This window comes from Oncorhynchus mykiss, chromosome Y, assembly GCF_013265735.2.
Source record: "Oncorhynchus mykiss isolate Arlee chromosome Y, USDA_OmykA_1.1, whole genome shotgun sequence".
Taxonomy (NCBI): domain Eukaryota; kingdom Metazoa; phylum Chordata; class Actinopteri; order Salmoniformes; family Salmonidae; genus Oncorhynchus; species Oncorhynchus mykiss.
Window position 1 is genome coordinate 22,836,461 of NC_048593.1, and position 23,487 is coordinate 22,859,947.

The 23,487-nt window shown below is 41.6% G+C and overlaps 1 protein-coding gene across 1 annotated transcript in view; it reads right to left on the minus strand.

Moving 5' to 3' along the window:
* Positions 1 to 593: 593 nt before the first annotated feature.
* The window catches only part of LOC110509819 (BMP/retinoic acid-inducible neural-specific protein 1), a 120,715-nt gene continuing 97,821 nt past the window's right edge, over positions 594 to 23,487 (minus strand). Inside the window, exons 6-8 of the mRNA XM_021590941.2 lie at positions 14,642 to 14,878; positions 12,344 to 12,566; positions 594 to 5,029 (exon numbers count right to left, since the gene is read on the minus strand). Coding sequence (XP_021446616.2) covers positions 3,889 to 5,029; positions 12,344 to 12,566; positions 14,642 to 14,878 — 1,601 coding nt within the window. The 3' untranslated portion in view covers positions 594 to 3,888. The remainder of the gene's footprint in view (positions 5,030 to 12,343; positions 12,567 to 14,641; positions 14,879 to 23,487) is intronic.

Below are 23,487 nucleotides of genomic sequence, written 5' to 3' on the forward strand. Positions count from 1 at the left end.
ACTTGATCACCAAAATTAAGTTGCACTGCAGGAGTAATTCTTCTCACGAAGCTCCCGCATTGCTCATTGTGCTTCTTTGTAAACAAACACACGTGACTGGCTCAAACAGCTGTTTTGGGAAACTAGTTCCGGTAAGCTTCAGAATGATAAATAATCTAACAGGTGAAATGATGAACGCAATCTGCTTTATCTTTTGCCTAGAGCACAAGTTGACTGCAGGTGGTTATTAAAAAAACAATAGTGTTGACGGTATTGGGAAATCATACCGAGGGTATATTGAAACACCCCGGGATACATATACGGTATACCACTCAACCGTACTGTACAGCATATCTCACTAGAACATATTTGAGCAATTATTCACCAATCCCACCAAAAATAAAAACCTTCAATCAAATGCTAATTTACAGTTACATCATAACAACTAGTCCTTGTTTTCAGCACTGCCCACAAGGGTTGAATGAGGTTCTGTGTAGGTGTTGTCTGTGAGAATCTTAATAGAGAGTTTTTCATATATATATATATATATATATATATATATATATATATATATATATATATATATATATATATACATAAATAAATAAATGCTATTCCACATAAATATAGCCTTTTAATGAGAAATTGATTATTATATGAAACATTCATTTGAAATAAGCTGATATAATGATTTCAACATAACAGCAAAAATTACATAGGCAAGGTATTAGGAGTTGTATATTCAATCAAATGTATCCATGGGTATTTGCGACATTGCAGGGATGTTATGCTGATAAAGCAAATGTGTGCTTGTTTCATTAATGCCATGGTCAAAACGAACTCATATTTCATATGGTACACACTACTGTTCAAAAGTTTGGGGTCATTTAAAAAAGCCCTTTAAAAAAAAGAAAAACACATTTATGTCCATTAAAATAACTTAAAATTGATAAGAAATACACCATATACATTGTTAATGATGTAAATGACTATTGTAGCTGGAAAGAGCTGATTTTTAATGGAATATCTACATAGGCGTACAGAGGCCTATTATCAGCAACCATAACTCCTGTGTTCCAATGGCACGTTGTGTTAGCTAATACAAGTTTATAATTTTAAAAGACTAATTGATCATTATAAAACCCTTTTGCAATTATGTTAGCACAGCTGAAAACTGTTGTTCTGATTAAAGAAGCAATAAAACTGGCCTTCTTCAGATTAGTTGAGTATCTGGAGCATCAGGATTTGACGGTTCGATTACTGGCTCAAAATGGCCAGAAACAAAGAACTTTCTTCTGAAACTCATCAGTCTATTCTTGTTCTGAGAAATTAAGGCTATTCCATGCGAGAAACTGCCAAGAAACTGAAGTTCTCGTACAACGCTGTGTACTACTCCCTTTACAGAACAGCGCAAACTGGCTGTAAACAGTATAGAAAGAGGACAAGTACTTTAGAGTGTCTAGTTTGAGAAACAGATGCCTCATAAGTCCTCAACTGGCAGCTTCATTAACTAGTACCTGCAAAACACCAGTCTCAACATCAACAGTGAAGAGGCGACTCCGAGATGCTGGCCTTCTAGGCAGAGTTCCTCCATCTTAATCTTTTCTTTTCATTGGCCAGTCTGAGATATGGCTTTTTCTTTGCAACTCTGCCTAGAAGATATTCCATTGAAAACCAGTCGTTTCCAACAACAATTGTCATTTACAACATTAACAATGTCTACACTGTATTTCTGATCCATTTGATGTTATTTTAATGGACAAAAAAAAGGTTTTCTTTCAAAAACAAGGACATTTCTAAGTGACCCCAAACTTTTGAATGGTAGTGTACTTTGATTAAAAACGTCAGAAATTGCCACCCCTCTCTGATATTCATAATGAAGTAATTCACTTAAGAATGGAGTGTATTTGAAATTTGTTCAATAGCACACCAACGGTATTGTGGGTATTCTCATTAATAATGGCCTCTTTTGTTCTCTTGGAATTACTATGATTTAAGTAGTCTTTGATGTTATAACTATACCAACACTAAGTTGCTATTTACAGGTATAATGTACATAGGAGAGATAGTGTCAGGAAATTGAGACTTCAATCTCTTGATGATGGGTCATTTAACCACATGCACAAACCAGCAGGGCTTTAGCTAGAAAACATGTATCTCAGGCTGAGAAATGAGGGACATATCTGCATTGATGTGGTCTGATTTGCTGAATTCTTTTGAATGTCTTTATCTTGTGTGGTAATGTGTTTTTACTGTATACAGTAACTAAACTAAGAGCAATTTCCCTCCTCTAAATATGTTAAAGGGATAGGTAACAGGCACTTAATAATACTACTACTACTAATAATAATAACAATAATAACGTAGGTAGTGTTCCTTGACAGTTCTGAGATAGTATGATGTTTGATACTATGTTTAGTTTATGTAGCTATATATAGCTATAAACGAACGTCATGTCAGTGCTTTCAATAAAGTATGACTAGAAAGATTAAACAACCTTTTGTCAGAGGGTTCAATCTGATTTGCATGGTCATTCAAAGTTAAGATCCAACTTGGCATAAAAAAAAGTACATAAAATAGAAAGTAGATTTACAGATTAAAATGAACAGAAGTATTTGAAGCTTTTATATAACTGTTTCCCATGTGGGTTCACTCTAGTTAGTAGAAATAGAAAGCCAATGGCTTTACAATGTCATCCCATAATCCCAGAGAATACACTCTCTCTGTCCACTGTGTTATCCTCCAATTGAAATGAATTTGGGGGAAACGACAACATAAAATACATGAATGGGACATTTTTCATGTTTTAGAAAAATGGACCACGGGACTTTCCATGTCTTATGTGTACCTCAGGGAAATGTATGGCTTTCATGGTGTCTGTTGCAGATGTACGCGAATGATCGATGCTCAAATTTGCTCTTGGTGCCGAAAAGCTTGACACATCAGCAGTCACAAGGTGTACGTTTTGCAAAGCTGTACGAAATAGCATTGATTGTTCATCTTCAGACCACGATTATGCACTCAGGCACCAGAAGAAACCTCATGAGAAATGCCTGTAGAATTTCAAGCACGGGAGGTAGTGCCCAAAGATAAGTTTCAGCTTAGACTGGATTCACTCACTCTCAAATGACACATTCAATTAACGAACAGCAATAAGCATCAAGCTAAATAAAGGTATACACATATATAAACAGCTGGTTTCTGTTATTTGACATGAAATGCGCTGCCCCGGTCGTGTGCCTATGCTTTAAGTACAGCAACAAAGTGCCTTAAACCTTACTTCACAAAGAGAGGGATGCAGACTTGTCATGAGTATTTAATGTTATAAAGAGACTATATAGCTAATGCTTAGAGTATTTGCTTGCTGGGCTATTTACCCATAAAATGTATGAATGCCTTCATACTGTATTAAACTGTCATTTTACATGTTTGTAATATTTTGCTTCTTGATAAAGCATATTAACTGAAATAAAAGGATGATATCTGGTCTGCCCTTATGCAACTTCATTATATCTTTAAAAATGTTTTACTCAGTAAATAATGGCAGTTTCAGATATAACCTTTGTTCCCTCAGACTAAAATAAAGGCCTCTTTGTCACCAGGAGATGGATTTCATTGTTTTTCTTATTTTTTCTCTTTATGCTCTTTCAGGAAATGACAGACATGCTGGGACAAAATATGGTACAGTCTTTAAAGTGGTTTTCATTAATCTTCTTCTTTATCCAACTAAAAGGCTTCATCACTGCCTTTTTGAGTTTCATTTTAACAATTACAATTACAAAGTTTTAATAATACATCAAAAGGCAGAACAAAAAGGTCCAAAAAGGAAAAAAATAAAAAGGAATATCCCCAAACAGTTATATTTGTAGTGTCTGTTTGCTCTTTTTTTGTTTGATTGTTTACTGTATCTCAGCAGAGTTTGGTAGTTAGGTGATCTGATTGTTTCAGTATCTCTGTGTTGTACATGTCCAAGGCGTGGTTGACCCGGATCATCTCGCTGTTGTTCAGCTTGAGCCTGTGTTTCAGCATACAGGAAAACAGGTCCAGCTGGGGTTTCCCGGGTGCCACTGGAGGGGCCAGGCGGTTAATCCGCTCCCTAATGTCCAGCAACAAGAGCATGACGGAGGAGGAGGAGTAAAACTGGGTCCCCTGGGTGTACGACTGGTTCACCTGCTGCACGGCGCTGCGGAGCAGGTCAGCGTTGAAGCGCAGGCTGTAACCAAACACCTGGATGTCGGAGATCTTGATGTAGATCTGGCGCTTGTTGGGGTCGGACAGGTCCACGGGACCCTGGCCCGTGTCATTTCGTAACCCAGTGGGCACCTTGGCGCGGCTTCGTAGGTAGATGTGCACCGTCTCAAAGAAGGTCTTCCACCGGTTGCCCAGCAGCAGGGTCCAATTGAAGCACTGGGAGTTCCCCAGCCTCGTCTTCTCCCAGCGCGGGTAGCCGTGCTCGCCGAAGGGCATGCTCCAGCCCTCTGAGTGGCTGCCGCTGAACGGGTTCACGTAAACAAAGAACATGGGGTCAATGCTGCTGTTGCGCATCTGGCAGATCTTCATGGAGAGCCCAATGATCATGTGGAGGTAGTCCATCCGGTTCTTGTTGCTCTTCAGTGTCAGGGACATGCGCTTGCGCCACCGTGGGTCAAAGAAGGTCTCCAGGCGGATCTCGTTGCTTATGAAGGTGGTGTGGATGTAGAGGCGCGAGTCCATCTTCTGGAGCAAGTACTTGAGCTCCAGGTCTTGGAAGTCCAGGTCGGTCTCGAAGCTGATGAACTGCTCGCTGCGTTCTGAGTCCACGTTCTGGGGCTCACAGCGGCCTCGGTACAGCTTGTACCCCTTGTTGCAGGAGCCGCACTGGGAGATGTTGGCCAGGCTGCACATGGCACAGCTGTTGTTGCCCCCAATGATACATGGGATGGGTCGCTGGCATAGGGTGATACCCGTGTGGCACACGCACATCCTCTGGCTCTCCAGGAAGGTCCCCCAGAAACTGTTCTCATTGCAGTAGAGGAAGGACTGGACCCTGTTCAGCCACTGCATCACAGACCTGGAGAATGGAAAGAAAGAAAGAAAGAAAGAAAGACAGAAAGAAAGAAAGAAAGAAAGAAAGAAAGAAAGTGTCAGAGCCAGAGTGATCGAGGGGGGAATAGAACAAATTGGGGAGCGGAGACACAGGGATAAAATGCACCATTAATAAGGACCGTTTAGCAAGCACAAATTCAGTGTTAAACTGAGGATTAACCTCCACTGCCACTGCCACAGCCTGCTACTGTTTGTTACGGTCTAGTCTGTGGAGGGGATAATGTATTCCTCAAAGGCATAATTCCTTTATTTCCCTCGCGGGATGGCAGCATCATTTCCTATGCAAATTGTGTCACTTATTCCCCCTCAGGCATCCCTTTCTGTCATCTTGGTAGTACTGAAACTTTCTACTGTGAGATGAGGGTGTTTTTCTAGGAGAGACTGGAGAGGATGAGCTGAAGGTTAGCCTGACATGCAAATGAACTAGCATGGTAACGGTGATGGGTGACCTAGTGCTTGACAGGCCAGAGAGCCCCAAGCCATCCCAAAATGAGCCATGGGTAGGGCCAGGGAAGGGGACAGAGGAGACACTCTACAGACCCAAATTACTTTTGCTCCTATGGGATATGAAATAAACAGCAAAAAAACATCCTCTCACTGTCAAACTTAACATGTGTAAATATTTGTATGAACATAACAAGATTCAACAACTGAGACATTAACCGAACAAGTTCCACAGATGTGATTAACATAAATTGAATAATGTGCCCCTGAACAAAGGGGCAGTCAAAATCAAAAGTAACAGTCAGTATCTGGTGTGGCCACCAGCTGCATTAAGTACTGCAGTGCATCTCCTCCTCATGGACTGGACCAGATTTGCCAGTTATTGCTGTGAGATGTTACCCCACTCTTCCACCAAGGCACCTGCAAGTTCCTGGACATTTCTGGGGGGGAATGGCCCAAGCCCTCACCCTCCAATCAAACAGGTCCCAGGCGTTCTCAATGGGATTGAGATCTGGGCTCTTTGCTGGCCATGGCAGAACAGTAACATTCCTGTCTTGCAGGAAATCATGCACAGAACGAGCAGTATGGCTGGTGGCATTGTTATGCTGGAGGGCCATGTCAGGATGAGCCTGCAGAAAGGATACCACATGAGGGAGAAGGATGTCTTCACAGAAACGCACAGCGTTGAGATTGCCTGCAATGACAACAAGCTCAGTCCGATGATGCTGTGACACGCCGCCCAAGACCATGATGGACCCTCCACCTCCAAATCGATCCAGAGTACAGGCCTCGGTGTAACACTCATTCCCTCGTGGATAAACGCGAATCCGACCATCACCCCGGTGAGACAAAACCGCGACTCGTCGGTGAAGAGCCCTTTTTGCCAGTCCTGTCTGGTCCAGCGACGGTTGTCGGTGGTGTCTGGTGAGGACCTGCCTCACGACAGGCCTACAAGCCCTCAGTCCAGCCTCTCTAAGCCTATTGCGGACAGTCTGCGTACTGATGGAGGAATTGTGCATTCCGGGTGTGATGTTTGGATGTACCGATCCTGTGCAGATGTTGTTACACGTGGTCTACCACTGCGAGGACGATCAGCTGTCCATCCTGTTTCCCTGTAGCGCTGTCTTAGGCGTCTCACAGTACGGACATTGCAATTTATTGCCCTGGCCAAATCTGCAGTCCTCATGCCTCCTTGCAGCATGCCTAGGGCACGTTCACGCAGATGAGCAGGGACCCTGGGCATCTTTCTTTAGGTGTTTTTCAGAGTCAGTAGAAAAGCCCCTTTAGTGTCCTAAGTTTTAACTGTGACCTTAATTGCCTACCGTCTGTAAGCTGTTAGTGTCTTAACGACCGTTCCACAGGTGCATGTTCATTGATTGTTTATGGTTCATTGAACAATCATGGGAAACAGTGTTTAAACCCTTTACAATGAAGATTTGTGAAGTTATTTGGATTTTTACTAATTATCTTTGAAAGACAGGGTCCTGAAAAAGGGACGTTTCTTTTTTTGCTGAGTTTAGGTTGAAGGATATGTAACTGGTACTTTGAGGATTATTTACAAAATTATAATTAGACAGCTTCCCAAAAGTGATTTGATCAAGTTTTACTTTTGAGTTAATACTGATTTTGAACAAATTGAGTTGTGAGAAATATATTTGAATCCATTTAACATTTCGTCTTTCCTTAGCAATTCTTGCATAAACCTGACTCCATAATTTTTTGAAGACTGGTTAAACTGACATAAAGCGATGTACTTTCAAGGCAATCTTGGATATGTCCTTGGATCAGTCCTACCCTGATAAAAGTTCCTTTATCTCCGTAACTGAAGAGAGGAGTATCAAAAGATAAGAGTAACATTGTGAAATAACAAAGACACGGCTGAATGCATGTCCCAGAACACTGACTCTAAGATGCACTTTGAGAAAGTAAAGCTTTTGTTCACAGCCACATATTCACCCCACTAGTATCTCTACAGGACATAAGTACAAAGCCAATGACTATTCTGTTGGACGGAAAAATAGGTTCCAGTGCTCATGTAAGAGCATCTTGAATCTTGAGAAGAACCTTGAATATAATATTTCACAGGACAAGAAAAACGGAGGAGATTGATGAAAGGGTAACAATTTACTTGACACCCAGCGTCATAACAGCTGACATAACTTGTCGCAACCTGTTATAATATGGTCATAACACTGTCATGACACATGTATTTAGACCTGTTCTGACATATATTGTGTTATTTTATGGCTGGTTATGACACCTACATAAGAGTGTCAAAACCCATAAAACCTACCACACAAGGCATAACATTCCATTACACCCTAGCCTATGTGTCAACAGTATGTTTATGTTATATCAAGTTTTTGGAAATTGACCATGTTAAATGATTATTGTTATTGAGCACACATTGATGTTCGACATGCACCTACCCTAATGTTCTGTTGCTGAGGACTGGGATGAATGCAGGAGCAGATTTCAGGAGCAGGACAAGAAACCCTCTTTTTGACTGGTGACTGATATAAGGGCATGTGCGTGATAGGCCTATCTGGCTTGTATGATGATGATGGTCATAATGCTTCATGACAGTGTCATAGTGTGTTTTCTACAAGTTATTAAAAATAGGATGAAAAAAAACATGACTGTAAAAGACTTCATTATAACATCAACAAAGGATTTAGAAAACAAACTTTCAAACGAAAGGAAACTTCTTGGCAGGGCAAAATATTGGGTTTTGACACTTATGTAGGTGTAATAACCAGCAATAAAATAATGCAATATATGTCACAACAGGCGTAAAGCACCATGACTAAACAACGAAAGTTGAATGACAAAATGTATAAACAGGTTTTTAATGCAGTCGGTTTGTCTCCAAAAGTTCAAAGAACACAAAAGAGTCCTCTGTCATTGACACAACACACAAGGTATGAGATCTTTAAAATAGTCCTCCGTTTTTTGTGCACTCAGGTACTTATTGGACTTGTGAGAAATGTTTGCTGCAAATGACAACACAAAATACATTTGAAAAGTTTTGCAGAGGTTTACGCCACAAAGATTAAACCATTCCTATTAGTTTTATTATCTTTTCATTTACGTACGAGAGGCAGGCATAATCCATATTATTCCATATATATTCCCCCTTGAATTTATCTGCAATAACTACAGTTTTATGTGATCTGAAACACCGGAATAAAATATGTTCCATCATATAACTGCTTCCCTCAATATGCAGTTTGAGAGCATCATGCTGGTAGTTTTATTTTTCCTTATTTTTTTTCCCTCCAAAACAAGTGTCTGGGTTGAGTTTGCCACAGGGAATGAGATCGAAACGAGTAGGAATGAATGCTGTTTGTTTTCACGAATCACAGCACAATCTCTGTGTTTGTAATAGGGCATCAGACAGTTCTGGTGCTCAGCGCAGATGACATACATTATCACAAGACCCCTTCTGTTTGGGGGAACGAGGGAAAAAGAAACAGAGAGAGATAGAATGAGAGAAATACAGAGAGAGATATTTGTTGATACCGATGATTGAATGTGATAATGCACTAATAGAAACACTATGTTGGATGACAAAAATAGCCTGTGATTTCATTATTGATAGACGTTCTTATGAAAGGGAGTTATGTACCAGACATATCTTGACAACCATAACCCTGTCAACGTCTATAGCAATTACTGCTAAATAATATATAGAGTACAGTCAAATCTGTTAACATGCTAAAGTCTGCCCATGAATAATTACTTTGATACATAAACATGGATGCCGATTACTTTGCTGGGAGTTATGCTATTTTATATGCGTCACCATTAATCACTCTCTGTTTGAGAAGAGCTTCTAGCTATAAACCCCTGGCACGTCTGCTATAGCTCTGCACAGGCACATTCCATATGTTTCCCTGCCTAGAGAGCTCACATTTGTGATAGGTGAGTGGGTGTAAGACAATGTGAGGCAGGTGGAGCTAAGCCTACCTTGCAACACATCGGGTGATTTTCTAATGCAAGTTTGTTCAACTCCCAGTTTATCAGCTACAGGCTGATGACAGATGAGGGCAATTAGAGCTAGCCAACAGTGAGGGACAGAGGCCTTTCATATGTAGAGACGGCCACCACACATTGATTACTCATTTAATTACAGTCGTTTTTTTGTCTGAATACCACATGTATCTTAGAGGTATGCCGCACGCATGCATTCATGAAATGGCAACCAGGCTTGAATAATATTAATAATACGCACCATACTTTCCTTTATTTACCTCAAGCTAAATCCAATGAAAATATGACTTATGCACACAGCTCATGGTTGTATACAGTGGTGGGAAAAGTCCTCAATTGTCATAGAGATAGATTACTAGAAAATGACTCAAGTAAAAGTGAAATTCACCTGGTAAAATACCACTTGAACAAAAGTCTAAAAGTATTTGGTTTTAAATATATGTAAGTATCAAAAGTAAAAGTTTAAATTGACGGATAGCCAGGGGCACACTCCAACACTCACACATCATTTACAAACAAAGCATTTGTGTTTAGTGAGTCCTCCAGATCAGAGGCAGTAGGGGTGACCATCGATGTTCTCTTGATAAGTATATGAATTGGACCATTTTCCTGTCCTGCTAAACATTCAACATGTAATGAGTACCTTTGGGTGTCAGAATAAATGTACGGAGTAAAAAGTGCATTATTTTCTTTAGGAATGTAGTGAAGTAAAAGATGTAAAAAAAAATGTAAATAGTAAGGTAAAGTACAGATACGCCAAAAAATGACTTAAGTAGTACTTTAAAGTATGTTTACTTAAGTACTTTACCCCACTGGTTGTATAGTCATCTGGTAATGCATTAAGGCATGACTCTTTCTTGTCCACATGACCAGGAAAAACATAGAACCCAGAGTTTTTCCCAGTAAAAACACACAGCCATAAAAATCTGCTGGTCCTAGTTATGCAGTACATCCAGTAGCACAGCATGTTTAAAAGAAACCAACGCTGAGGCTCTACTCTACTCTAACTACTTGGAATATTCCACTCATTACACCTGTGAAAACACCATGAATGTTTAAAAGGGTACGGTCCAGCCATGCCTGTAGATTGCCTGTGGATTGTGTAACAGTGATTATCGCTATAAAAGCAAATGTGTAATTAGACTACGGGGAGCAGCCTGAGATCAAGCCACCGCCATCAAAGTCCACCCTGCGTTTCCTCCTGCAGGTCTTAAGCTAAGTAGCCTTCCACAGTAGGGTCAAACTGTGGAGGAACCCCCTCCAGCCCTAGAGAGACTTGGTTCCTATTGTTCCTGCAGTTGTCAAGGCTCTCCACTGCCAGAATCCAATTGGGACCGAAGGAGGCTTGCTTTCTATAATTATAGGCGTGTGTCCCGTCGGTGGGAAGTAGATCAGTAGTAAGGATTTCTGGGCTGTCACAGGCAGTCTTCTCTCTCTCCAACTCGGCCCTTCAGGGCAAAGGCCATGCCACCAGAGAGGCTAGGGCCTCAGCTCAACTCTGAGCAGCAGGACAACAAGGTCTACTGCTTCTAGTACTACTGTACTATATGTAATGGTGGTCGTGTGGATATGTGTGCTTTTTAAATAGAGTAACATTTCACTATATTGCACGCAGATATACATGGAATTCGGAAGGAGATATCACTTTAACCCATCCTAACAGCTGTGGGAGTACATAGAAAACCCACCTGATAATGTATGCTTACATATAAACACTAATTGTTAAACCTGTGCCTTGAACTGAGCCCCACAGCAAGGGACTCCACATTCGTCATTTCAGCCCTGTTTACTGTATGTCTCCAGAGGAAACATTACAAACACTAGTATGTCAGTATGTTTAGTTTACGCTGCATTGGTGGTATCAAAGAGTAACACTGATGTGGTTACTGGTCTGAAAGGAGGATGCCTATTGGCACAGTGCATCTCTCACTGACATGGATGCATGAGCACACGCACACACACACAATCAATCACTCACACATAAACACACACACATATATAGAAACAAATAAACAAACACAGTTTCTCTCCACAGTGCCGTCAGGCGTCCTTGATGTGTGCTCTGCCGAGCACGGATTGTGCACTGCACCGCTTTGATAACACCTCTGAACAAACCCTTTGCCAAAGCTTGCATCCTAGCGTGGGTGTGTTCCTTCTACCTTAGTGACAGTTGACAGCTGTGCGTTCCTTAACCACATAACTGAATATTTTGAGGATTTTCCCTGTTTATATTTGTATATTGACATTCCACGCAGATGTAACATCATTTTTTTCATCTGGTATTTAGTGTGTTATTTTTCTCCATGTTGTCTGGTATATTATGGGGTGGAATGACTCCATTTTAGAATGCATTTCAGACTGGATTAGCATTAACACTGTGCCATTTGTGCAGCAAAGCGTGCTATCTGCAGTCACAGTAGGTGATGGCACATTGTGCACTGACCCGGCCAGAGAGCTCCAGCGGTTAGATTATTTTTCATCCTGCATTGTGAAATACTAGGTAAGACTAGGGTTCATTGGGCGTTTCCATGATTTCATGGACAGAACTATAAGAGCCAGAAAATTCAAAGTAAAAATGCATTATGTACTGTATCATAATGTTTTCAAAATACAGTACTTCAACAGGCATTACTGAGACGAAATACAGAAAATCCCCTACCTAACAGAGTTCTCTCACAGATTAATTTTGTCACCTTGGTTGCAGTTTATTCACATTTCTAAGTTACCTTCCGTGATACCATGGTCCACAGCGTTGGCACCAACATTCTGCATCATCAAAACAACACATTACAACACAATGCAGCAGGGTTACATAATGCATTTTACTGCTTCTTAGACCCACCTCTCCCTAGGCATCTGGTGGTTGGGGTTGTGGTGGCAGCGGATGCTGAGGCCAAAGAGCTTGCGGGCGGTGCGCTGGATCTTGAGCCTCTGGGTCTCCAGGGAGCTCTGGAGCAGGCGGTAGCGGGCCTGCAGGTCCCAGTCACTGCCCCACAGAAGGTGGACACTGCTGACCGGCAGGAAGTGGGTGGAGGGCAGCCTCTTCAGGAATGACTTAAACTCATCTGGAGGAGGGAGAGGAAAGGAGGGTGATTAAGAGATCTTGCGGGACACAGACAAGGACTGTCTGTTGTCAGAGCAACCTTGGATCAGCCTCCTTCCTGTGCATTCTGTTCTCAGGTGTTGTTTTCCTGAACAACAAAGCTTGAGTGCATCATGATGCATTACACGCCTTGAATCAAGCAAACAAAACACCATTGGCATTTATGATAATAGCACATCTGATCAAACAAAATACTCCCGTTAAAGGTAGACTGGTTGAATCAACATTGTTTCACATCATTCCAAGCCAACAAGTATATGTGAGGACGTTGAATCAACGTTGAATTTCGTCTCTTATTCACCCAACTTTTATCTTAAATCCAATGACATGGTGACATTTTTTGTTGATTTCACGTTAATTGACAACTCAACCAAGTCAAAACTAAACATTGAACTGATGTCTGTGCCCAGTGGGTCGCGCATCAACACTTTTAGTTGTTGCATAAATGTACTTTCTGCATTTGAGTCAAATCGCTGAGTCTACCTTTAAATGGGAATACACCGTTTTATCATTTAAAAAATGGCTATCCGATACTGTATGCACTTCATCTTCGAAATCTCTTCAGCAGCCAATGACCTTGGGCGACTCAAACTCAGTTTGTGTCCTCTATAATATATAAATATATATGTATGGCTGTCAGGGTTTATTTGTCTCCTTTTATTACTTGTTAATAATATATAAGTATGAGCCCCGTCAGGTGGATACTGAGCGACTCCCTTTGGGAGTATCCCGAACCATCCTCTGTACATTACTATTCTGACTTGATCAGTAGGGGATGAGGCAGGGGATGTGACTGAGTATGTGTGTGAATATTTGTGTGGCCAGACATAACCGCCCGCTATATGGGTCATTCGCTAGGCATGTGGAATATGGTGGCTTGTTGATGGGGTTTCCGAAACTGAAACGATGCAGATTGCGTTTTAATTGTAATGGTTTTATAATGACGCCATCCATTTTGACGAATTGCTTGCTTCTCGAGACACATGTTCAACACACAAAGGCTCACACACATACACACGTGTATACAAGCGCATGTACACACACACAAATGTACACACACACACACACCAAATAGTCACACCCACACACCAAATAGTCACAAATCAATACCATTACCCTTAACACACACACACACACACACACAAACACATCTTACAAGGTTGCATGTTCTATTTTGCAAAATGTTTAATACAGTGGGTTCATCTCACATTAATGCTGCATCGAAAATCTACAGAAGTTATTGTTTCACCCTTGGGTTCACGCATGGGCCTGTACTGATTGCATGGTGGGTGGCTTCCCTATGTGACTGAGTGACAATGGCTCCTCATACACATTTAGCCTGTGGCATGCTTAGTGAAACCTGGCTGAGGGGGGTAGAGAGAATTGACTGTTACAATTAACTGCTAGTGCCTTCTTCTAAAACAGAAGGCGTTAAAATGGCTGCTGAATTATTCATACCACACTTTATTGCAGATTGGCTCCAAGACCATGCACGCTTTATGTGGTGTATTCTATGGAAGGTGACTCACGTAAAATGACAACACCTGAATAAAAAACAGCTGAATTTAGAGCTGACTGTCAGTGGATATACCATTATATCACTGTTTGCTGTGGATATTGGATGCTGTAAAGACCTGCATCTGGTGTTCTGTTTGAGGACAGATCAGTGGAAGTAGCCCTGGCTTCAGACCGGTCATTAGTGCCTAGCTGAGGTCCATATGCAAATGGTCCTGTAGTCATAATTGTCATGGGATATCCTTATAATTTCGTATCCTTTTTCTTGCTATATTCGTTATTTTAACCTGAATCTAAGGCAAATATCTTATTATTTATTCCTTACTTTAGAAATATAGTTGATGGAAGGGGCTAAAATAACAATAAATTGCTGTTCAATAACAAATTACTGAATACAATACTCAACAGTAACATCACTTACCACAACCATAGTGTTTGTGGATGAAGACACATGGCTGAATAAAACTATAGTAGACTGTACAGTAATCTAACAAGACTTACAGTAAACTAGAATCTGCTTACCTGAGTTCTCAAAGTCCTTGTAAGAGGTGGCCCAGGACTCCGCCTGCCCAAGCAGGGTGTTCTCCATGATCTGGATGTCGGTGATAGGACAGTTGCATTGTGGGTACTCGTCAGCACACATGCAGATACACTGGCTGTTCCGGCAGATGTACTCCCCCTCCCCATTACACATGATGTAGCTCAGAGCCGACTGAACAAACTTCTCCTGGAGGTACTCTGGAAAGATGACCTGGAGACCTGGAACACAAAGGGAAATCATTTCTATGACATTGTTTTGAAAGGGGAGGTTGGTATCTTCAAACCACATCTTCACTGACACGTGTCTGCTGGTCAAACATTCAGTTCAAATACAATTTTATACAGTACCAGTCAAAAGTTTGGACACACCTACTCATTAAATTGTTTTTATTTGTTTATTTATTTATTTTTACAATTTCCTACATTGTAGAATAATAGTGAAGACATCACAACTATGAAATAACACATATGGAATCATGTAGAAGCCAAAAAAGTGTTAACCAAAATATGTGAGATTCTTCAAAGTAGCCACCCTTTGTCTTGATGACAGCTTTGTACACTCTTGGCATTCTCTCAAACAGCTTCAAAAGGTAGTCACCTGGAATGCATTTAAATTAATAGGTGTGCCTTAATAAAAGTTCATTTGTGGAATTTCTTTCCTTCTTAATGCATTTTTTAAAATGTATTTAACCTTTATTTAACCAGGAAAAGCCCATTGAGACCCAGAGTCTCCTGGCCAAGAAGGCAGCAACAACCAATACATTACAGAATTAAAACATACAACAATACAACCACATGATCCAGCCTTAAAAAAGCATTTACACTCCTCTGTAACAGAGAATCCCATCAATATTTTAAATTCATTCAGTGGCACTAACATATATACTGTAGCTGGACTGTAGATTATTCCATGCGTCTGGTGCACAAGAAGAGAAGGCAGTCTTGTCTCATACTGTGAATGTCCTGGGGACTTTAAGTAGCAACCACCTAGCAGACCGGGTATGGTAACTGCTGGTGGTGAAGGAGACCCGACTACAGAGGTAAAGAGGGCGTGTACCCAAAAGGGCTTTGTAGATGAACACATACAAATGTATCTTTCTGCGCATATAAAGTGACGCCCAAACTACCATTTGGTACAATGTGCAATGGTGGGAGTGGCTTGGCATTTGTAATAAAGCGCAAGGATGCATGATAAACAGAGTCCAGTCTCTGTAAGATGGAAGAGGCTGCATGCATATACAACAAGTCACCATAATCAATTACAGGGAGAAAAGTGGCCTGAACAAGCTTCTTTCTAGCCATAGGACAATCCATTATGTTATGACAAGGTAGAGGTGGTATACAGAAGACAGCCCTATTTGGTAAAATACCAAGTCCATATTATGGCAAGAACAGCTCAAATAAGCACAGATAAATGACAGTCCATCATTACTTTAAAACATGAAGGTTAGTTAAACTTTTCAAGTTTCTTCAAGTGCAGTCGCAAAAACCATCAAGCGCTATAATACAACTGGCTCTCATGAGTACAGCCACGGGAAAGGAAGACCTAGAGTTATCTCTGCTTCAGAGGATAAGTTCATTAGAGTTACCAGCTTCAGAAATTGCAGCCCAAATAAATGCTTCACAGAGTTCAAGTAACAGACACATCTCAACATCAACTGTTTAGAGGAGACTGCTTGAATCAGGCCTTCATGGTTGAATTGCTACAAAGAAACCACTACTAAAGGACACCAATAATAAGAAGAGACTTGTCTGGGCCAAAAAACACGAGCAATGGACATTAGACCGGTGGAAATGTCTTTTGGTCTGATGAGTCCAAATTAGACATTTTTGGTTCCAACCGCCGTGTCTTTGTGAGACACAGAGTAGGTGAACGGATGATCTCCACATGTGTGGTTCCCACCGTGAAGCATGGATGAGGAGGTGTGATGGTGCTTTGCTGGTGACACTGGTTTGCACTTAGTGGGACTATCATTTGTTTTTCAACAGGACAATGTCCCAAAACACACCCCCAGGCTGTGTAAGGGCTATTTGACCAAGGAGAGTGATGGAGTGCTGCATCAGATGACCTGGCCTCCACAATCACTTGACCTCAACCCAATTGAGATGGTTTGGGGTGAGTTGGACTGCAGAGTGAAGGAAAAGCAGCCAACAAGTGCTCAACATAATGTGAGAACTCCATCAAGACTGTTGGAAAAGCATTCCTCATGAGCTGGTTCAGAGAATGTCAAGAGTGTGCAAAGCTGACATCAAGGCAAAGCGTGGCTACTTTGAAGAATCTCAAATATAAAATATATTTAGATTCAATGTGTTGTTTTATAGTTTTGATGTATTCACTATTATTCTACAATGTAGAAAATAGTCAAACATTTTGAAAAACTTTTGACTGGTAGTGTACATTTGGAAAATAAGGATTGTTTCAGTGGCATGAAAAATGACATCACACAAAAACGAACCTGCTTGTAATTATAACGGTAAGCAGACAAGAGCGGCACTACATCACCTCATAGGAGGTGGAAGACGTACATTATAATACTCTTTTGTCTATACCTTCAAACCAATACAGTATACCTCAAATTATAACAATAAGGAAAGCCCCTGATGGGGTTTGCAGGTTGCACTTTTGTCATGACAGATTCTGTCTATTGATGAGTTTTGAACAGGGTTTATAGAGTTGGTTTAAAAGTTTGCCCATTTTTGACTTTGAGTTGTCTTTCTCCGGAGGTCAACTCATGATGTGACAAAATGGAACAGTGATTGATGGCTGCTGTCTTGTTGTGTCTTGTTTTATTTAACACAGCAGTAATTTATTCCCTGTGTGTGTGTGTGTGTGTGTGTGTGTGTGTGTGTGTGTGTGTGTGTGTGTGTGTGTGTGTGTGTGTGTGTTTGTGTGTGTGTGTGTGTGTGTGCATATGGTTCGGCAACATGCTGCTAATAGATAATTGCCTCTTATGTTAGCAGTGACGTAGCGTTAGTAACCTGGAAGTTGGTTGGCCTGAAAGCCCTTCTTCACACTTAAAACTGACAAGGTATTTATACTTTTCAGTTTCCAGCACGTCCATATCTCACCCAAGGGATCTAATAGAAGAGAAGCTCTGACAGCTAAGTCAAAACCCTTTCTCTTCATTGCTGGAAATAAATCCTTGGCAATACAAGCCATTGGATTGGAAAAAATGAAATAGATTTTGCTTCCTCATATGAAACCGCATCTTGGCAAGGCAATTTAATCTTTATAGCTTTGATGTTAGTGCAAACAGTGCCTCTGCAAATATGCAACTGAGACCATAACGTAATGTGTTATTGTGCTGTTGAGTGATTGTACTAATTATGTTCCCATACTTGCTTTTTACCCAAACGTGAAAACCCGGCTTCAAAATCACAAAATTAAATGCAAATAGATTTTGTGCAGTGCAGCCATCTACTTTTACACATTTTTGTATCTAACGATATCTTGCCAGCAAATAAACAGCAGGAGAATCAATATGATTATGCCGTTCATTAAATACACAAGAAAAGCTAAACTGAAAACTGGTGGGTGGCTTCAAAGTAAATGAAGGTCTTAAGATCCAAAGTGATATGAGCCTAATACATGAAGCTAAACCCCAAAGTGTACTTATCAAAGTTCATCTTTTGCAACCAAAGATTGTGAAGAATTAAACCTAGCTGTGGGTGGGTTTCCTTATAATACTAACTAATCCTTTTCCTTTCATGTTACCTGACTAATAACTGAAACCATGTGCATCTCTAAGTTAGGTTACTACAGTTCAGTTACTACCTCTGTGCAACCTAGCTCTATGAGAGTAGTGCAGAGGCATGAAAGAAAGATAGATAGTGTACATGCACACTGTTGAACACTCCCATAGTTTTACTGAGCGCAATGTTTCGACCCGAAGTCTGTCAGTAGTAGTACATACTGTAGGCATACACAGATTTCTAGCGGTTAAGATCATTGGGCCAGTAACCCAAAGGTCCTTGGTTTGAATCCCCAAGCCGGCAAGGTGGAAAAATGTGCCGTTCTGCCATTGAGCAAGACAGTTAACCCTCAACAACAACTGCTCCCCAGGCGCCGATGACATGAACGTCATTTAAGGCAGCCCCCCGCACCTCTCTGATTCAGAGGGGTTGGGTTAAATATGGAAGACACATTTTAGCTGAATGCATTCAGTTGTGCAACTGACAACAGTAGGTATCCACCTTTCCCTTTCCCCTCTGCTCTATGCCTCAGTATGCTCACCACATTTACTTCCACTGTGTAACCTTGCTTTGTATTCCCTCTGTGACAGAATACTCCATTCACTATTCTGTCTGTCCACCTCATCAGTCCCAGTGCCCATCAGGGGTAGATGAGAAAGGGAGAGAGGGAGGGAGGGAGGGATGAATGGATCATATCTAACCACAAAGAGTTGGATTGCGAAGGGCTTTTTCTCCATCAGACCTGTCTGCGGCCCCCGGAGCCAATATTCATTTAGCTTGATGTATTCCTGGGCCTGAAACTTTAATGTGATTTGTGGGGGAATCCAGATGGCAAGTTCACGGATCGACGCCACTCGCTGACAGAGGCAGTGCCAGCGGCCGAGTGCACAATAACAGTGGGTGCCTCAGCCCCCTTATACATCCTGCAAGCACCAGGGCCTCTTATTCTCCTGTAGATATTACAGCATTACTGGCCAGACTGCAGGACTCACACAGACACTGGCCGTGTCCGAATACCCATACTAGCGTACTAAATAGTTTGTGAAGAAAGAATGTTTTATAGTATGTGACATTTAGAAAATAGTACTTTGAATGTGTCATCTAACTCCCGGCATTCATTCCTTTTGGTACAGTGTGTCAATGTATCTGTTTATCAGCTTTTGTCAAACACTTGAGTCTGAAAAGTTGAGTAAATTATACTAGCTCCAACTCCAAAATGAGTATGCAGTTTAAGTATGTAGTGCGCTAGTATAGGTATTTGTCAGAATACCGATACTTGCGTTCCAAATAGTAGGCTTTCTGGGTATACACTGAGTACACCAAACATTAGGAACACCACCTTTTTCTCCTCCCCTTCATCTACACTGATTGAAGTGGATTTAAAATCAATAAGCGATCATAGCTTTCAACTGGATTCACCCGGTTAGTTTATGTCACGGAAAGAGCAGGTTTCCTTAATGTTTTGTATACTCAGTGTATATGAAGTGTATATACGGTATATATGGTATATACTGTATATATCAGTGGCGGTCGGTGCTGTTTAAGATTAGGGAGGACAATTTGTAATTTTTTTATGAGCATGGACATTTTTTTATTACAGAATATTGGATGACTGTCTGTTATCCATATTCCCATTCACCCAGGTCAGTGTAACATTGATCGGTCTAGGCTACTACATGATACTCAAATTTGCTCTATACCCATCATGAGGTTGCTACAACCTAGTCTACAAATGAAAGTTTATAACGTAGGTGCACAGGTCGAGAGACAAATTGAAGTAATCAAGGTAACAGACAGTGACACATTCAGTACCGCCTTGCACACTCTTGACAGCATCTAGCTGATCTAGGGTGTATATAAGTACAAAACAGTTGCAAAATGTTACATTGTGTAACTAAAGCAAGAGTTTTTATTGGACAAATTCAGATAGGTCCATCCCGTTTAGTTCCCTTTGCTTCCATTTAAGAAATATTTTGCAACAGAACTGGCAAAATGATTACACACACCTCTGATCACCCGCACACAGAGTTCACTTTCCTAGTAGCCATACAGACAATATCATCAAATCTTCACGCTCTCCTCCTCTCACATTTTGCCTTCGCTTGTGGACTTCATTGACCAGGCCAAAGAAACTCTCCAAGCAAAACATTCATAACATAACCACTACACACAGCCTACATTGTTGTCACCCTATTAGCTAACGTCATAGTCAACATAGCTACTAGAACTAACGCATTAGTAAACCCACAATCCAATCCATGTGTACAATCAGACAGTAGTACACAGCGAGCAGTTTAGCAGTAACCTGGCAGGCCCTGGTGGCAACACACTTATAAAACCGAAAGCTTACCTTGAATTGGAAGTGTTGGATAGCCATAGCCTGCTAGCTAACATAAATATAATTAATCTCTGTTTGAGTCAGGTTGTTGAGTAGGCTAAATAATCTGCATTAGCAAGCATAAGTGAAACTGAAAAGAATATACAATGAAATATCTCCTTCTCTCTCGCTTTGCTGCTTCACCTTCATTTTTGAATGAATTAACTTGTTCAAAACTATTCAACTATTGTCTTTCTCTCTCTTTGAGTCAACCACTCAGCACATTTCCTACACTGTAGTGCTAGCTAGCTGTAGCTTATGCTTTCAACACAGGGATGTAACCTAAGCAAAAGAGAGAGGTAAAACCTCTAATAAATACACAGGACGAGACCCGCAATACACTATTCGGGGACCCGTAATAACAAGTGCACAATACACGCAGCACGAAAGCCGAAATAACAAAGCACAAGTACTCACAAGACCAAAGGACATGGGAACAATGGGGTGGCAGGTAGCCTATTGGCTAGAGCGATGGGCCAGTAAAAAGGTAAAAATATGTAATTATTTTCCCTGGTAGGCTGTCGTTGTAAATAGGAATTTGTTCTTAACTGACTTGCCTAGTTAAATAAAAATAACTGACAAGACAATTGTTAACAGCGGTCACATAATGAGGGGAATTGGAATCAGGTGTGCGTAATGAGACAGTTCAGTGATGCCTAGAGGCCGGTGACATAGACCTCTGGAACTGGTGCACGGAAGGGCAGCAGTACTGGGGGAATCTGTGACAGTAAGTCTATGGAAGGGGGTGAAAACCATGAGCCTCCTAGGTTTTGTATTGAAGTCAATGTACCCAGAGGAGGACAGAAACTAGCTGTCCTCTGGCTACACCATGGTGCTAGCTTACAGAGTGCTGTTGAGGCTACTGTAGACCTTCATTGCAAAACAGTATGTTTTAATTAATTATTTGGTGACGTGAATATATTTAGTATAGTTCCATCAAAAAAGGATAACTTTTTTAATGTTTCACTACTCGTATGGTCCTCCCCTTACTCCTCTGAGGAGCCTCTACTGGTATTTATGAAAAAATCCAAAGTTGTATAATATGTGACGTTTTGAAAATGTAGTATGTAGAACACGCTCTACAAAAATGTACAAATAGTGGGGAACAAGCTTGATTGCACATTCGATGATGCCTTCTCAGTATGGATGACACCTTCTCTGTAAATCAAAACAAGACGTTGAACTGACATCTGTGCTCAGTGTGTACTTTTTCTCTGTCACTCAGACTCCTCTCTAGCACACTGCTCTCTCTCAGTCCCGTACCCATTTCTCTCCCTCTCTCAATTGAATTACATTGTCAAAGTACACATATAGCAACAATGGTTTAACCAAAAGCAATAAGGCATCAATAATGATAGTTATAGTAGTAGTGGAAATGGTATTAACATTAACAGCAACTACAACAATATTCATGATAATAATAATACATTAAAGCAATAGTAGAAGGCCAGTGTCATGTACTGTCATGTTGTGTCTTGTCTCTGTCCTTTCCCTTCACCCTGTCTCCCTCTGCTGGTCGTTGTTAGGTTACCTTTTCTCCCCCTCTTTCCCCCAGCTGTGCCTTGTCTCCTCCTAACCACCTCGTCACCCCTTTTCCCACCTGTTCCCTTTTTCCCTCTGATTAGTCCCCTATATCTCTCTCTGTTTTTGTTCCTGTCCTTGTCGGATTCTTGTTTGTTGTGTTTCATGCCTGAACCAGACTGTCGTCATGTTTGCTGTAACCTTGTCTTGTCCTGTCGGAATCTGCCGGTCCGTCTGAGCCTACCTATGTTTGGTAATTAAAGAAGCTCTGTTTAAGTTAATTCGCTTTTGGGTCCTCATTCACGCACCGTAACAGAAGAATCCGACCAAGAATGGACCCAGCGACTTCGGATCCTCTCCACTCAGCCGTCGGGATCCAGGGAGCGATGCTAGGCAGACACGAGCAGGAAGTGTCTGCTGCTCGACATGCCGTTGAGACCCTGGCCACCCAAGTCTCCAACCTCACAGAACAGGTTCACCATCTCCGCCTCGATCCACCGGCCACTTCCAGGGCTTTCGAATCTCCGGAGCCCAGAATCAATAACCCGCCGTGTTACTCTGGGGAGCCCACTGAATGCCGCTCGTTCCTCACCCAGTGTGATATTGTGTTTTCTCTCCAGCCAAACACTTACTCCAGGAGCACTGCTCGTGTCGCCTACGTCATATCTCTCCTTATTGGACGGGCTCGTGAGTGGGGCACGGCAATCTGGGAGGCAAGGGCTGAGTGTACTAACCAGTATCAGGACTTTAAGGAGGAGATGATACGGGTTTTTGATCGATCTGTTTTTGGGGAGGAGGCTTCCAGGGCCCTGTCTTCCCTATGTCAAGGCAATCGATCCATAACAGACTACTCTATTGAGTTTCGCACTCTTGCTGTCTCCAGTGGCTGGAACGAGCCGGCCTTGCTCGCTCGTCTTCTGGAGGGTCTCCGCGCAGAGGTAAAGGATGAGATTCTCTCCCGGGAGGTTCCTTCCAGCGTGGATTCCTTGATTGAACTCGCTATTCGCATTGAGCGACGGGTTGATCTTCGTCACCGAGCTCGTGGAAAGGAGCTCGCGCTCTCCGTCGCCCCCCTCTCCGCATCACTACCATCTTCCTCTGCCGGCTCGGGTGCTGAGCCCATGCAGCTGGGAGGTATCCGCATCTCGACTAAGGAGAGGGAACGGAGAATCACCAACCGCCTCTGTCTCTATTGCGGTTCCGCTGGTCATTTTGTCACTTCATGTCCAGTAAAAGG